The 14743-nt window shown below is 68.7% G+C and overlaps 2 protein-coding genes across 4 annotated transcripts; one reads left to right on the top strand and one right to left on the bottom strand.

Annotated features, from left to right (window-relative positions):
* Positions 1-264: 264 nt before the first annotated feature.
* Positions 265-8925, top strand: RTKN (rhotekin). 2 transcript variants are annotated; one of them, XM_030450734.1, is made up of 12 exons: positions 265-508; positions 3778-3968; positions 4616-4677; positions 4765-4818; positions 5005-5122; positions 5225-5467; positions 5563-5657; positions 6074-6186; positions 6601-6735; positions 6832-6997; positions 7392-7496; positions 8085-8924. In XM_030450734.1, the coding sequence occupies exons 1-12, from the start codon at positions 398-400 to the stop codon at positions 8438-8440; spliced, it is 1749 nt and encodes a 582-aa protein (XP_030306594.1). In that variant the 5' UTR covers positions 265-397; the 3' UTR covers positions 8441-8924. The 2 variants fall into 2 exon arrangements, with proteins under 2 accessions (XP_030306594.1, XP_030306595.1); XM_030450735.1 differs by lacking the exon at positions 265-508 and adding an exon at positions 2194-2307 and having other exon boundaries at positions 8085-8925.
* Positions 8926-8977: 52 nt separating this feature from the next.
* On the bottom strand, positions 8978-14407 carry LOC115598335 (drebrin-like). 2 transcript variants are annotated; one of them, XM_030450733.1, is made up of 13 exons: positions 14318-14407; positions 13488-13540; positions 13292-13404; positions 13128-13202; positions 12562-12699; positions 12350-12427; positions 11632-11783; positions 11293-11347; positions 11148-11222; positions 10872-10992; positions 9904-10769; positions 9611-9668; positions 8978-9338 (listed from the first exon to the last, which is right to left on the bottom strand). In XM_030450733.1, exons 1-13 carry the CDS (start codon positions 14401-14403, stop codon positions 9265-9267), a joined length of 1944 nt encoding a protein of 647 aa, XP_030306593.1. In that variant the 5' UTR covers positions 14404-14407; the 3' UTR covers positions 8978-9264. The 2 variants fall into 2 exon arrangements, 1 of the variants encoding a protein (XP_030306593.1); XR_003987577.1 differs by having other exon boundaries at positions 9316-9338; positions 10110-10769.
* Between the last annotated feature and the right edge of the window lie 336 nt (positions 14408-14743).

Below are 14743 nucleotides of genomic sequence, written 5' to 3'. Positions count from 1 at the left end.
GCCAACGGGCGTGAAGCCGCCGGGGCCATCTTGGGAGTGGGCAGCCCGGTGCGCTGCCCGGTGGGAAACCGCCGCCGAGAGCCCGTTCGGGCCCGTTCCGACCGGGCAGCGCACGCGTGTGCAGACAGCTGCGTGGACCCACACGTGTGCACACACATGAACCCCCCAACACATACGCCCCCACCTCCCCCCGTCCCCGCAGCTGCCTGCCCTGACTTGAGCCATTGTCCTGCCGGTGCCAGGAGCCAGCCGGTACTGTCCCGGCGGCCACCGGTACCGTCCCCGTGTCCCCCCGGTGCGTCCCGCCCCTGCGCCAGGTGCGGGGAGGGGTTTTTCTCCGGGATAAAAATCCCACAGATCACCCCGGTACACGAGTCCCGGTACTGGTATCGGCACCATGTTCTGTCGGAACCAGCCCAGCCGGGTCACCGTGGCCCGTGGCTCGGCGCTGGAGATGGAGATCCGTCGCGGTCGCTGCCGGCTCAGCCTCCTGGCCGACACCGTGCAGGTACGGCACCGGGTCCATGACCAGGATACCCGAACCACCCGATGCCGGCAGCCAAGCCGCACCGGCAGCCGCTCCCCCCAGCTCCCGGGCGCCTTCCACTCTCCTCCCGTCCGTCCCGTCCCACCGGCCCACACCGGCCCAGCCGGGATTTCCCGACGCACCGGCCGGTTCTAGCACCGCTACTGCGGGAAGCGCCCGCGCCCCCGGCATGGCCGCCCCCGGCACCGGCACCCTGCCAGCCCGGCGGGCGGGACGGCGGCCCCGGCACCACCCGGTACCATCCCAGCACACTTCGACCAGGACCCTGGGGTGGGGGCTGCCGAGATGCCGGGGCGGGGGTCGCGGTTTTGGCGGTACCGGAGACCCCCGTGAGGTCCTGGTGACTGGGGGAGGGGGATAGGACCGGAACCCCCGCCCCACCGGGCATGTGGCAGGTGACCCCCGGCCCGAGGAGCAGAACACGGGGGGCTGGTGTATGGGGGGGTCCCGCTTCCCCCAGTACCGGCTGCACTTCGCGGGGAGGGGAGTTCCAGTTACCCCAGTTCTTGGCTGCATTTGGGGCGGGGTCCCAGTTCCCCCAGTACCGTCTGCATTTGTTGTGGGGGTCCCAAGGCACCTGGGGGGGGTGTCCCACAATTGTCTCAGTATCCTCTTCACTTGGGGGGGGCAGGGGGTGGTGTTCTGGTTTTTCCAGTACTGGCTGCACTTTGGAGGGGGGGTTCCAGTTCCCCCAGTACCGTCTGATGCACTTTGTCGGGGGGTCCCCATTCTCCTCAGTACCGTCTGCACATGAAAGGGGGGGGTCCCCAGTTTCTCCAGTGCCGGCTGCACTTGAGGGGTGTCCCGATATTTTGTGTGGGGTTCGCCGAGAACCGTCTGCACTTGGGGGGGTTACCAGTTCCCCCCAGTCCCTCCTGCACTCGGGGGGGGGGTGTGTGTGTGTCCCGGTATCCCGGTTCCGCCGCGGGCGGGGGGCGGCCCCTGTAAGCGGAGCCGGCGGAGGAATGACCGAGAGGGGGGGGGGGCTATGGAAAGGAGGGGGGGGCGGGCCGGGGGCGGTCGGTCTCCGCCTTCCTGTGCGATCGGCGGCGGAGACCGGAGCGGAGCGGCGGGAGGTACCGGGAGGGGACACAAAAACAAGGGGGGGACGGGAGAGGGGGGACGGGGTCTCGGGGTCGGGACTGCGCCCTGGTCCCGAGACCCCCGGCCCCCCTGTCCGATCCCTGGTGCTGAGACCCCTCCCCCCACCCCGATCCCACCCCCTCTCAGACCGCCCCCTGCCCCCCCTCCGCAGCCCCGCACCCCTTCTCCTGTCCCCTTGTCCCCTCCCTGCCCCCCAACTTGTGTCGCCCCCCCGCCCCTCACTCCTTGTCCCCTCCTCTTTTCCCCCCCAGCCGCCCCCGCTGCCCTTTCCCGCACAGTGTCCGGTTGTTCTGCGGGGAGGGGGCGGGCGGTCGGTGCCTGGGGGGGGGAGGGGGTCAATGAAAGGGCCCTTTTCTCTCTGCAGCTTTAAAAGAGTTGGGGGGGTGTCCCCCCAAAAAATAAAGCTCCGACTCCCTTCAGCGCTGGATGCAGTGGGGTCCCCGGGGGGGGATTTGGGGTGGATGCGGGAAAACTCCCCCCCTACTACACCCCCCCCAGCAGCCGCCTCCTCCTGCCCCTCTGGAATAAGTGGGGGGGTCCCGGGGGTCCCGATGGAGGTGGCAGGGAGGGGGCAACGCCTTCAGCTGCAGGAGAAGCTGCGGATCCTGGAGGATCTCAATATGCTCTACATCCGGCAGATCGCCATCAGCCTCCAGGTAGGAATTCTGAGGACATCCCCCTCCCCCCAATCAAGACCCCCATCAACCCCCCCAGACCCCTGGGGTCCGCGGTCCGGGGGTCTGGGGGGGTTGAGGGGGGTCCTAGGAGGATGGAAAGTGTTTCTCACCCTATGGAGCCAGCATCCCCCCCTGCCCCACACCCATCCCCACAACAATTTTGGGGGGTGGTCTCAGACACACACCCCCCCCCCGCCCAATGATGGGGGTTATTTATAGCCGGTGATGACGTCACTGCGGCTTCATGGGGGCTCGGAGGGGAGGGGGCGAGGGGGCACAGCAGTGGTACCGGAATGGAGCAGCAATCGGTACTGGGAAGTGTGGGGTGGAGTTGGGGGGGGATGGGAGGGAGCTGGGGGGCTACGTGGCCTCTGCAGACATGCGTGGGGGCGTCGAGGGGCGTGATGGATCTATGAGGGGGGACGTGGGGCTGCTGTGGGGTGCCTGGTGGATGTGTGGGGCATGTGGTGTATCCATAGGGTGCGTAGTGGATCTAGGGGTAGCATCTATGGGGTGTGTGGCGTATCTGTGGGGCGTCTGGTGGATCTGTGAGGTGTGTGGCACATCTCTAGGGTGCATATTGGGTCTTTGAGGTGCTTGGTGGATCTGTGGGGCACATGGCATATAACTGGGGTGCACGATTGATCTGTGGTGTGTGTGGCATATCTGTGGGGTGCTCAATGGATCTGTGGGGCATGTGGCACATCCATGGGGTGTGTGGTGGATCTGTGGGGCACATCTGTGGGGTTCCTGGTGGATCTGTGGGCATGTGGCACATCTATGGGGTGCCTGGTGGATCTGTGGGGCTGTGCCATTTCCCCATGGGGTGCATGTTGTATCTGTGGGGTGTGGTGGATCTGTGGGGCTCATGGTTCCCCTGTGGGGCACACGGTGTATCTGTGTGGTGCGTGGCAGGTCCGTGGGGCACACCCGTGGGGTACATGGTCTGCCCACGGGATACATCTGTGGGGTGCAGCAGGTATCCGTGGGGTACTTGTGGGGTGTGTGGTTCCGCCGTGGGGTGTGTGGCTGGGACCCCCCCATGTATGCAGCTGGGACCCTCCACGTGTGTGCCTGGGACCCCCCCACTGCGCAGGGCTGGGTCATGCTGGGGGGGTGTGGTGGGAGCCCCAGTGTGGGGCTGGAGACAGGGAGGGCAGGGAGAGACTCCCTGGAAACCCCCTCTCCTCTGCCGGCCTTTGGGGGTGCCCCCCACCCCCTGCAGCCCCCAGCTCCATCAGCAGCCCTCTGCAGGCCACCCCCCGTGCCCCCCACAGCCCACAGCCCCGCACCCCCCCCCCCCTCAGTGCCCTGCAGCCCCCAAATCCCCGCAAACCCCCCCCGTGCCCTCTGCAGCCCCCACGCAGCCCCCAGCCCCACCTGCAGCCCCCAGCCCCCTCCAGATCCCATAGCCCTGCAGACTCCACCCTCCCCGTCACCCCCCCCCAGGACCCGGAGCTGCAGGGGAAGCTGGAGCGGGAGCTGCGGGTGCGGGAGGGGGCCCTGAAGCTGCTGGCTGCGTGCAGCCGTCCCGAGCAGGCGCTGGAGGCGGCCAAGGGGCTGCAGCTCTGCTCCGCCAGAGCCATGGCCCTGATGGCAGAGCTGCAGCGCAGGAAGGAGGCGGAGGTGCTGAGGAGGCGGTGAGCGGGGACAGGGGCGGGGAAATGGGGCATGGGGAAGAGGGGCGTTGGGGGGGTCAAGGGGGGAACATAAGGGGGAGCTGGGGGGGAATGAGGGGTTATGGTGGGGGGAAAATGGGGTATGGGAGCACGGGTGGCAAGGGGTTGGAACTGGGAGGGCATGGGGAAGAAGAAGGGGGGAGCATGGGGGGGGAAAAGGGGGGAGCATGGGGGGGGAAAGGGGGGAGCATAGGGGGTGTAGGAGAGAGGGGAAACAGGGAGGGCACGTGGGGTTGTGGGGGGGCATGGGAAAGAATGGGGAAAGGACACGGGAAAGGTGTGAGGTGGAAAAAAGAGGGGGCATGGGGAGAGACACAGGAAAGTATGGGGGGGACAGGGGGCACAGAGGGGGCACTGAAGGAGAAGACCCAGGGGAGCAAATGGGGGGCATGGGGAGTATTGGGGGGGCATGAGGGGATATGGGGGAGCAAATGGGGGGCATGGGGAGTATTGGGGGGGCATGAGGGGATATGGGGGAGCATGGGGGTGGCACAGGGAGTCGTAGAGAGACAACAAAACCTTCGGGAGGGGTGTCGAGGGTATGGCGAGACCCCGAGGGGGTCTGGGGAACACAGGGGAGGGTCTCTCACCCCTCAGCCCCCCTGCAGCCCCTCAGATGCCAGCCCCTCCAGTGAGCGCCTGCCCTGCCGGGGCACCGTCTGCCTCTCAGGTATGGAGGGGTCCCCTGCTCTGGGGAGGGGGCACCTGCCCAGGGATCCTGGGGAGGGGCTCACAATCTTCTCCTCTCTCCCTCCAGACCTGCGCATCCCCCTGATGTGGAAGGACACGGAATACTTCAGGAACAAAGGGGGTGAGTGCAGGGACTGGGGGGGGCACAGATCCCCCCGTCACCCTGACCCCCCCCCTTCCTCACCACCCTGACCACCCCATCACCACGATCCTGATGCCCACCACCACCTAATGCTCCATTTCCATCTCCATGACCCCCTTCCTGCCCCCCATGACTCCCCCCATCTTTCCCCCCCCACACTTGCAGAGCTCCACCGCTGCGCTGTCTTCTGCCTCCTGCAGCTGGGGGCTGAGATCCACGACACCCCCATGGTGCTGGTGGACCGGACCCTCACTGACATCTGCTTTGAGACCCCCATCCTCTTGTGAGTAAGGGAGGGGGTCTGGGGGGGTCCCCTCAGAGAGACCCCCAGGCAGTGGGGTGTGTGACCCCCACCCAATTCACCCTCTTCCCCCCCCTGCCCCAGCTCGGACGCCGGCCCCGATTTTGAGCTGAAAGTGGAGCTGTACAGCGCGGGGCTGTCCGGGGTGGGGGGCTCTCAGGGTGTGGGGGGGAGCAGCAGCGCTCCCCGGAAACTGGCCACCCGCCTCAGCACCTCCCTGGGACGCTCCTCGGGGAAACGGGTGCGAGCTGCCATGGAGGGGGGGGCCGGCAGCCCCCCTGGCAACGGGGGAAACAGCCCCCTTCTGCTACCCCCCCACAGTGTGCCGTGAGTACCCCTGGACCTTTACACCCCTCTTGTGTCACTTGTCACCCTGCTGTGCCCTCACTCACCCTGCTGTGTGTGTCCCCCCCACGTGCCAGGGGTCCCAAATTCCAGCTCCTGGCACACGCCGTCCTCTCCCTGGCTGAGGTCCAGGATGGGTTTCGCACACACGACCTCATCATCGCCCCCCAGGGTGAGTGGGGGACACCGGGGGACATGGCCCAGTGCCACCTGGGGGCCTGGCAGGGTGGGACGAGGAGCTGAGGGTGGGTGAGGTGGGGATAGCTGGAGCTGGGGGGGCTTGGTGGGCTGGAGGACAAATGGGTTTGGGGGGAGCTGGAAGGTCCTGGGGGATGGGGAAGAGGAGGCTGTGGGCTTGGAGGAGTGAAGAACAAATGAGTCTGGGGTCCTGGGGAGGGAGGTTGGGAGGTCTTGGAGGCTGGGGGCTTGTTGGGGTGGAGGACAACTGGGTCTGGGGTCCTGGGGGTGCTGGGGGTGAAGCGAGGAGGAGGAAGGGCTCGGGGGGCTGTGGGCTGGGGCCGCTGTCCGGGTGGTGTGAGGGGTGGGGGTGCCAGTGGTCCCAGAGCCCCCCAGGCAGTGTCCCCCCAGAACAGGGTCCCTGCTGGCTGCCCCTGTATGGCAGCATCTGCTGCCGGCTGGTGGCACAGCCCCGCTGCATGGCCTCGGGGACCCCCCCAGGACAGGGGACACTGCGGCACCAGGTGGGACAGGGGGATGAGGGGGGGGACAGGGGAGACAAGGGTTGGGGGGTCCTGGGCGGCTGGAGGGGCTGTGGCAGCGCAGGGGAGGGTGGGTTCCTGGGGTTGCTGGAGGAGTCTGAGCAGGGCTTGGGGGGGGGGGCCGGGGGGTCTGGGCAGTGCTGAGAGGGTGCGTTTCTGAGGATGCTGGGGGGGGGGGTTGGCAGCGCTGGGGGGAGTGGGTTTCTGGGTCTGCAGGGAGGGTCTGAGCAGGGTTGGGGGGGGTCCCCACTGGGGTTGAGGGATGTGGGCACAGCTGCGGGGTTCTGGTGGGGCTGGGGGGAAGTGGTTCCAGCAGGACTGGAGGGTCCAGGCAGGGCTGGGGGGTCCAAGCAGGGCTGGGGATCCCCATGATCCTGTTGCTGACGTGTGGGGCAGCAGGCGGGGGGTGCTGAGGCACAGAGCGGACCCCCCCTGTTCTGTGTCCTGCGGGGCACCCACCTTCTCTGCTACCGGGACCCCCGGGACCCCGACAGCGGGCTGGAGCCCACCCTCACCATCACCCTCAGTAAGGTGCGGGGGGGCTTGGGGGCTGTGGGGAGGCTTTGGAGTGTCATGGGGGGGCTGTGGGGGTCTGCAGGGGTCTGACGCCCACTTCGCATGCTGCAGGAGACGCGGGTGCGTTTGTGGGCGCGGGAGGGGCAGGGACCCCCCCACGGTATCTCCATCACCAACCGGCTGGGGGGCGAGGATGTGACCCACGCGCTGGTGGCCGAGGGCCGGGAGCAGGCACGGAGCTGGGCAGAGGCACTGGGGCAGCACTGCTTCGACCTGGGTGAGGGGCAGACCCCCCCCTCAGGGCCCCTGCCCGTGGGAACCCAGCCCCCAGGGAGCCCCACCTATGGGAACCCAGCCCTTGAGACCCTTGCCCATGGGAACCCAACCCCTGAGAGCCCGAACTATGGGACCTTCTGTCCATGGGACCCCCACCTATAGGAACCCAACCCCTGGGACCCGCACCTATGGGATTCTCTGTCGATGGGACCCCAGCCCATGGGATCCCCAGCAGAGCCCCCATCCCGGGAGGACTCTCCTGCCTGCAGGACCTTGTCCCGGTGCAACCCCCATCCCTGTGGGACCCCCCACCCAACCAGGAGCTCCTCCTGGTGGTCCCCCCATCCTGGCAGGACCCATCTCCCCCGTGCCCCCCCCTGACACTGTGCCCCCAGCCCAATGGAAGCAGTGCTGTGAGGAGCTGATGCGGATCGAGGTGCCCCCCCCGCGCCGGCCGCCCCCCGCCCTTCCCCGCCAGGGCTCACTCTACCACGAGATGGGTGAGTAGGGGGCTGGGGGCATGCTGGGGGGGCTCTGCCGCTCTCTCCCTCCTCTCTGCTCTCTGCTGCTGGGCGGACCCCTCCTCACCGCCCACCCCTGTGACTCTGCTCTTCTCTCCACTGCCTCTGACCCCCCCCCTCTGCTCCCCTCGCCCATCCCCTTCTCCTCCTTTGCTCCCTCCCTCTCCCCCGCACCTCCGACCCCCCTCCTGCCTTCCCTGCCCCCTCTCTCTCCGTGTCCCCTGTCTCTGTGCCCTTCCCCGTGCCCCCCGCTCCAGCCCTGCCGGCCCCGGCCGTGCCCCCCCCGTGCGAGGGGCTGCTGCTGCAGGACACCCCCGTCTCGGCGGAGATCCGGGCCCTGCTCTCCTCCTATTACAGCGACAGGTGACACGGGGGACACAGCCCACCCTGGCAGCCCCTCGCGCGGCCGTGGGGCACAGCCCGGCCGTGGGGCACATCTGCGCTATGGGGCAGGTCCCAGCCGTGGGTCGCATCCCCCTGCCCCATCCCCGCGGAGCAGGCGCAGGGTGGGTGTCTGGGGGAGTCCCGGGGGTCTGGCTGACGGCCCCCCCCCCCGTCACCCCTCAGCTATTGACCCCACCGATGACATCGAGGCGGTCACCGACATCCTGACGCGGCGGGCGGGGGGCCGGGCCCCCGGGAACCCCCCCTGGCTCTCCCTCTTCGACGGGTCCCCCCCTTCCGTCCCCCCCCGCCCGGGCCGGGTGAGCAGCCCCAGCCCCCCTCCCCGCCGCCCCTGGGGCCGCCCCCGAACCCTCTCCCTGGATGCCAAGCTCAGCACCCTGAAGGGGCGGGGGTCTCGGCGGGCCGTCCCCCCCCCGCGCCCCTCGCCCCCCCTCTCTGGCTCCTCCAGCAGCGGCAGCAGCAGCAGCAGCCCCGACCCCAAGCACGACCCCTCCGGGCCCCTCCAGTCCCGGGTCTGAGCCCAGGGCGGGGTGGAGGAGGGGGGGGCAGGACCACCCCTCCTCCCCTGCCGCCCCCAGGATGGATGAGGAGGGGGAGACACCGAGAGGGTCTTGCTCAGGGGCGGGGGAGGGGACTCCCAGCTTCTTTTACTGGAAAGAAACTGGAATTTCTAACACCCTGGGCGGTTGGGAGGGGAGGTGGGGAGGGCAGTGCAGGCTGGGCTCAGGGCTAAACCCCCCAAAAAAATTCTGGGGGAGAGGCTGTTCCTCCCCCTGCAGTGGGTACTGGGGGCTGCTGCCCCCCTGTGTGTGGGTGCTCAGGGCAGACGCCCCTGTACAGTGGGTGCAGGTCTAACCCCGGGGGGGTGGGGGGTGCAGGGACTCCCCCCCAACTCTGCTTTCCCTCACCTCTAACTCTGGGGGTTGCCCCCACCGCTCCCGGGGGTGCAGCACCCCCCGGCAGGGACCAGTCCTGGCCCACCCCCTCCTCCCTCCCCCCACCGGGCGGGGGTCCCAAAGCTGCCACCTCATTAATATGCATTAAAATTTATTTAACAGCTGCTGTGTGCTTGGGGGGGACTGGGGGTAGCGTAAGGGGGTCCCTCCACCGGCCTGGCCTCCCTGGGGAGTGGTCTCCAGGTCCCCCCTGCCCTGTGTCACCACCAGAGGTGTTGGGGGGGGGCACCGGCTCCCTGCCAAAGCTGCTTATTGGGTTGCATATATGGGGGGGAGAGGGGAGCTGGAAGTGAAGGCAGGGGGGCTGTGCTGGGGGGGTCGTGGGGATGGGGATGCGGTCGTGGTGGGGTCACAGAACTGGGTGCCATGGGTTGACCCCCCCGTGGCTACACGGCGTGGGGGGAGTGGTCCTGGTCCTCGGCAGGAGGGGGTCGGCCCTTGGGCAGCAGCAGCGCGAAGCCTGGGGAGAGAGGGGGGGTCGGGGGCTGAGCCCGGCCGGGGGGGTCCATGCAGGGGAAGAGAGGTACGGGCGGGTAGATGAGGGGTACGGAGGGGCCTATGGGGCAGGGGGGGTCCTGTGGGTCATGGGATACAGGGAGGTTACAGGGAGGGACGACAGGGGGGTAGAGAGGTGGGGTTGCAGGGGATGGGGGGAGTTGAGGGAGTAACAGAGCCCCCCCGCTATCCCCTACCGGGGTGGGGGGTAGGGGGTAGGGGTCTGGGGGGCGGTACCTGGTGAGCCTTTGTGCAGGGGCTGTGGCAGGACGATGTTGTCACTGGACTCATCCCCCTGTAAAATGGGGAGGGAGGCTGAGGGGTCCCCAAGACCTCCAGCCATGCCCCCCTCGCCCTGAGGACCCTTCCTAGCCCCATTACCCGGCCCTGTCCCCAACCCTGTCGTGCCCCCCGACCCCACCCCGACCCCCAAACTCCAGAACCAGCCCCCCTCAACCACAGCCCCCAGCCCCAAAACCATTCTCCCCACCTCAGACCCACCGAGCCCCCTCCCCAAGCCGAAGGCATACCTGCCTCAGGGAGGGGTCCTGCTCCCAGGGGTCTGGCCAGCTCCCCTGCCCATGCCCCCCAATGCCATTGTGCCCCGAGTTGGCCTGGGGGGTGTCCTGCTCCCTGGGGGGGCTGGGGCTGCATGGGGGGGTTCCAGCTCCAGGTGTTGGGACAGGCACTAGCCCAGGCATGGGAGACCCTCCCCGGGGACTCGGGACCCCCTCACCTGGCTCCACTGGCAGCTCTGGGGACCCCCATGAGGGAGGGCTGGGGAAGCTGTCCAGGGGGGGCCTGTCCTCATCCCGCGGGAGGTTGGGGCGAGGCAGAGGCTTGGGCTCCTCGGTGCCCGGGGGGGACTGCATCGGGGGGCTGTGGGGGGGCCCCAGCCCAGGAGTGCTGCAGGGGGGTAGGTGCTCTACCCCACAAAGGCTGCCAGGGGACCCCGATGGGGGGGAACTGGGGGAGGGCAGAGGCCCTGGACCAGGAATGGTGGAGGGAGGCCCTGCCCCTGCACCCCCAAGGCTGAGGGGCCCCAAGGTGGTACAGGGAGCCAGGGGGGCTGTCCCTATGGGGCTTGTGGCATGGGGGGGTCCTGTCCCTGTGGGGCTAGGGGGGGTCCCTGTCCCCGTGGGGCTGGGGAGGGTCCCCAGGGGGGCAGAGGGAGAGATCTGTTTCTCCATGGGGCTGATGGGGGCACCAGAAGGGGTTCCCCTCCCGATGGGGCTGGCAGGGAGGGGAGGTTGGGGCTTCCGGGGGCTGGGGGGGGGTTCAGCCCTGAAGGTCCCAGGCTGGGGGGGTCCGGGTGAGGGCGGGGGGTCCGGCCGGCGGAAGATGAAGGCTGACTCAGTCAGGCTGCGTTGGTACCGCAGGAATGGCCGACGGGCACCTGGGGGGCATGCGACAGGGTCAGCACCCATCCCTGCCCGCCCCGGGGGACAGCAACCCCCCCACACTGCCTGTTGTCCCCAGAGGTGGCATTGTCACCTACCGGGCCTGGTGCCAAGGGGGGTGGTAGGTGGTGGTGGGCCTGAGGTGGACCCTGAGCGCTCCCGCTGGCGGAAAAAATCCCGTGGGTTCTGCGAACGCTGGGACACCAGGACAGCTGCCTCCTGTGGGCAGGGGACATGTGGCACCACGGCATGGCCACCCAGCCGGGGAAATGTGGCACCATGGCACTGCCACACAGCAGCACGGCACTGCCACGGGGTCACACGGGGTCACGGTCAGTGCCAGATGTCCCCCCCGGCAGAGCCCCCGCACTCACAGCTGCCTTCTCGATGGACTGACTGTGCCGACCGCGCTCCCGCATGGCCTCCTCGTGCTCCCGCTGCTGCTGCTCCTGGGGGGGGACAGCATGGCACCACACCCATCCCCGGACCCCCCCCGAAGCCCCCCAGGCACACACTCACCCATCGCTCCTTCTCCTTCCTCCTCTCCTCCGCCTCCAGCCGTGCCTGCTCCTTCCTGCGGGGGGGGGCGGGGGGGAGTGTTGGGGGATGCGGGGGACGTTGGGGGGTGCGGGGGGGTGGGGACAGTCACAAGGGGGTGTGGGGGATGCGGGGAGCACAGGGGGTGCTGGGGCATGGGGAACATGGGGGCACAGGAGACATGGGGGGCGAAGGGGGAGCAGCCATGGGGTGCAGGAGCCTCCAGACCCTGCAGGGGTCTCCAAGACGGAGCCGTGCAGAACCGGGGGTGTCCCGGGGGATCGTCCCGGGGGGTGTCCCAGGGGGTCCCGCGGCACTCACCGCTGCTCCTCGATCATCCGCTCCTTCTCCTGCAGCCGCCGCTCCCGCTCCGCCGCCCCCCGCCGCTCCTCCTCCCGCCGTTCCCGCTCCCACCGCCGGGCCCTCTCCAGTTCCCGCTGCCGCTCCTGCTCCTTCCGCTGCTCCTCCTCCCGCTGGCACCGGAACACACCTTGGCACCGGCACCCGCACGGCCCGGCACCGACACTGCTAAGGACTGCCACCGGGACCCCCGCGGAGCGCCACCGGGACCCCGTGAACCAGTACCGGGACCCCATGTAACCGCCACCGAGACCCCACGGACAGGCACCGGCAGACGGAACTCCATGGACCGGCACCAGGACTCCCACAGACCAGCACCGGGACCCTCACAAACCGGCATCACCACCGGCAGCGGGATCCCCACAGCTGCCACTGGGACCCCCACGGACCGGCATCGTCATCAGGACCGGGGCCCCCCACGGACCAGCAGTGGGACCAAGGCCTCCACTCAGTGCCACCAGCACCGGGACCCCATGGACCGGCAGTGCCACCAGGACCTCACAGAACGACACCGGGACCCCCCCACGGAGCAGCGCTGCCATCGGCACCAGGACTCCAGCAGCCTCGACACCAAAACCCGCACCGGGCCACCGCGCCCCGTCCCAACCGCCGCGCCCCCATCCCGGGGATACCGTGGGAGCCCCGGGGGATGCCTCCAAGCCCCCCTTGCCCCCCTCACCTCGGCCTGTGCCCAGAAGGAATCCCGCTGGGTCCTGCGGATCTCCAGCGCCGGGTTGGTCTTGCGGTAGTTGGTGCCCTGAGGGGGTGAGCACCGAGCGGCTCAGGGCACGACCCCCACCCACCCCTCCCACCCCGAACTGGGACCCCCAGGAGGACAGCGGGCAGGATGGGTGAGCCCCCCTCATCCTGCCCATCACTCCCCCAACTCACCACCAGCTCCTGGGCATCGGGGGGGGTTCCCTTCCTGGCGGGAGGGGCTGCGGTGGGAGCCAACTGTGTCAGCGCCCTGCTCAGCCCCTCCTGTGTCACCTCCTCGGGGCGGTGGGCGCTCAGCACCACGCTGGCCTCCTGCCACCCAGACAGGGACAGTGTCACACACCCCCCCCAGCATCACCAAGCACCCAGAGGCCCCCCTCTCCACTCCCCCCGGGACCCCTCCGGGATTGGATTCCCAGCCTCCCCAGGGAATCCTGGCGCCATTCCCCGGCTCCAGATGTGAACCCACAGCCAGAAATAGGAATTTTTAAGCGGGGGGGGCAACAAGCAAAGGCAGGATCGTGTGTGTGTGTGGGGGGGAGGGTGTGGGTGATGGCGGCGGGGGTGGGGGGCAGGGAGCCCAACCACAACCCCGGGATCATTGGCCAAGGCTGGGAACTGGGAACGGCGTGGCCTGAGTCAGCAGAGGCAGGAATGCGCAGCAAGCAAAGGTCGAGGGGGGGGGGGGCACAGAGAAAAAGGGGGGCTGGGTGCCATGCCCCCCCCAAAAAAACCCTCACCCTGAAAAACTCCCTGATGACCGGCATATGCCCAGCACATTGGAGGCGTTGGGATTCTGGAACCTTCTCCCCCACCTGCCACAAAGGGGACATCATGACCTGTCCCTGTGTGTCCCCCCCACCCTTAAAGACCCTCCCCGTTCCCCCTAAAAACAACCACTTACCCAGTGGATGAGGACAACACGGGGAAGGCCAGTGCTAGGGTCTGGGATGCGGCACAACCCGTACATGATGCTGGTGGGGGAGAATTTGCCCCCCAGCTCATCCGGACCCCCGGCTGGGGGGGCATAAGGGGATCAGGGGGGTGTGGGGGGAGCAGTGGGACCCCTGCCCCACATAACACCCCACCACCCCTTTTACCTCCCGAGTCCAGGAGCCTGAGGTCATGGTGCTTCTCGTAGGCAAACACAGCCCTAGGGGGGACGGGACGGGACACAGGGGGGTCGGGGGGGCTCAACTGAATTCATGGAAGTGCCACCAGCAGCATCCGCCTTAGGGACAATGGGGCTGCGGGAAGTGCCACCGCGACACTGCCCCCATACTGGGACCCCTGCCCGGGGGGGGGGGCGGTTTGGGGGAACCGGTTCCACCCCCGGCGCCGGCAGGGCCCGGGGGGCGTCACACCAGGGGCGCTACCGGTGCCCAAGGCGGTGTCGCCGCTCCCAGCCCCAGGGCGATTGGGTGGTACCGGGCACCGGTTCCCAGTGCGACTCATCGGGTGGGGCCCGACGCGCACCCACGTCCCATACGGAGGATTGGTGCACCCAGGAGACCCCCTGGCCCGGTACCGGCTCCTGGTACTTGTGCCCGGTGCCTGGTTCCAGTTCCCTGTCCCATCCCTGTCGCCGGTTCACACTCCCGGTTCCCAGTTTCAGTACCAGTCCCCGGTCGCAACTCCCGGTCCCAGTTCTCCTTCCCATTCCCGGTTCTTGGTTCCCGGTCCCGTCCCCGGTTCCTGTCCCCGCTTCCCATTTCCAGTTCCCATCCCCGGTTCTTGTCCGGTTCCAGTCCTGGTGTCTGTTCCTACTTCCCGGCCCTGGTGCCCGTTACCCGCTTCCCAGTCCCTGTTCCATCCCCAACTCCAGTTCGCGTCTCCGGTTCCCAGTCCAGTTTCCCAGTCCTGGTTCCCGGTCCCCAGTTCTCGCGTCCGGTTCTTAGTCCCGCTCCCGGTTCCGAGTCCCGCCGCTCACCAGTTGGTCCCGGCCCGGGGATTCCCCACGTCCTCCCGGGCCGCCAGCAGCGCCAGCCGGTGCCGCTCCAGCCCTGGGGCCGCCATCCCGCGCCCGCCGCCTGCGCCCGCCCCCCCGGGATCCCTCCCGCCCCACCGCCCACGGGCGGGACCGGCAGCACCGGGCGGGGCGGGGCGGGACCGGCAGCCACCGGGACAGGCGACACCGGCAGAACCGGGAGAACCGGCACCGGACAGCCAGGACAGCCGACATCGAGAGAAGGGGCACCGGGAGAACCATGACAACCGGGACAACCGGAACCATGGCAGCCGAGACAGCCGGCACCGGTAGAACCGGGACATCTGGGAGAACTGGCACCGGGACAACCAGCACCGGACCAGTCGGGACAGCCGGCACCGAAAACAACCAAAAGAACCGGGAAAGCCA

Source organism: Calypte anna, chromosome 4B (genome assembly GCF_003957555.1).
Source record: "Calypte anna isolate BGI_N300 chromosome 4B, bCalAnn1_v1.p, whole genome shotgun sequence".
Taxonomy (NCBI): Eukaryota; Metazoa; Chordata; class Aves; order Apodiformes; family Trochilidae; genus Calypte; species Calypte anna.
Note: the sequence above shows the minus strand (reverse complement) of the source record. Positions and strands in the feature narration are given on the sequence as shown.

Excerpts from the sequence above, each read along its gene's own strand:
- RTKN (XM_030450734.1), top strand. The coding sequence starts at position 398 with ATGTTCTGTCGGAACCAGCCCAGCCGGGTCACCGTGGCCCGTGGCTCG. Across the intron at positions 6,187-6,600 it reads AGGGGACACTGCGGCACCAG|CAGGCGGGGGGTGCTGAGGC; the intron begins GTGGGACAGGGG and ends CGTGTGGGGCAG. Across the intron at positions 6,998-7,391 it reads GCAGCACTGCTTCGACCTGG|CCCAATGGAAGCAGTGCTGT; the intron begins GTGAGGGGCAGA and ends CTGTGCCCCCAG.
- LOC115598335 (XM_030450733.1), bottom strand. The coding sequence starts at position 14,403 with ATGGCGGCCCCAGGGCTGGAGCGGCACCGGCTGGCGCTGCTGGCGGCC. Across the intron at positions 13,541-14,317 it reads CCCCGGGCCGGGACCAACTG|GGCTGTGTTTGCCTACGAGA; the intron begins GTGAGCGGCGGG and ends CGTCCCCCCTAG. Across the intron at positions 9,669-9,903 it reads AGGACCCCTCCCTGAGGCAG|GGGGATGAGTCCAGTGACAA; the intron begins GTATGCCTTCGG and ends CCCATTTTACAG.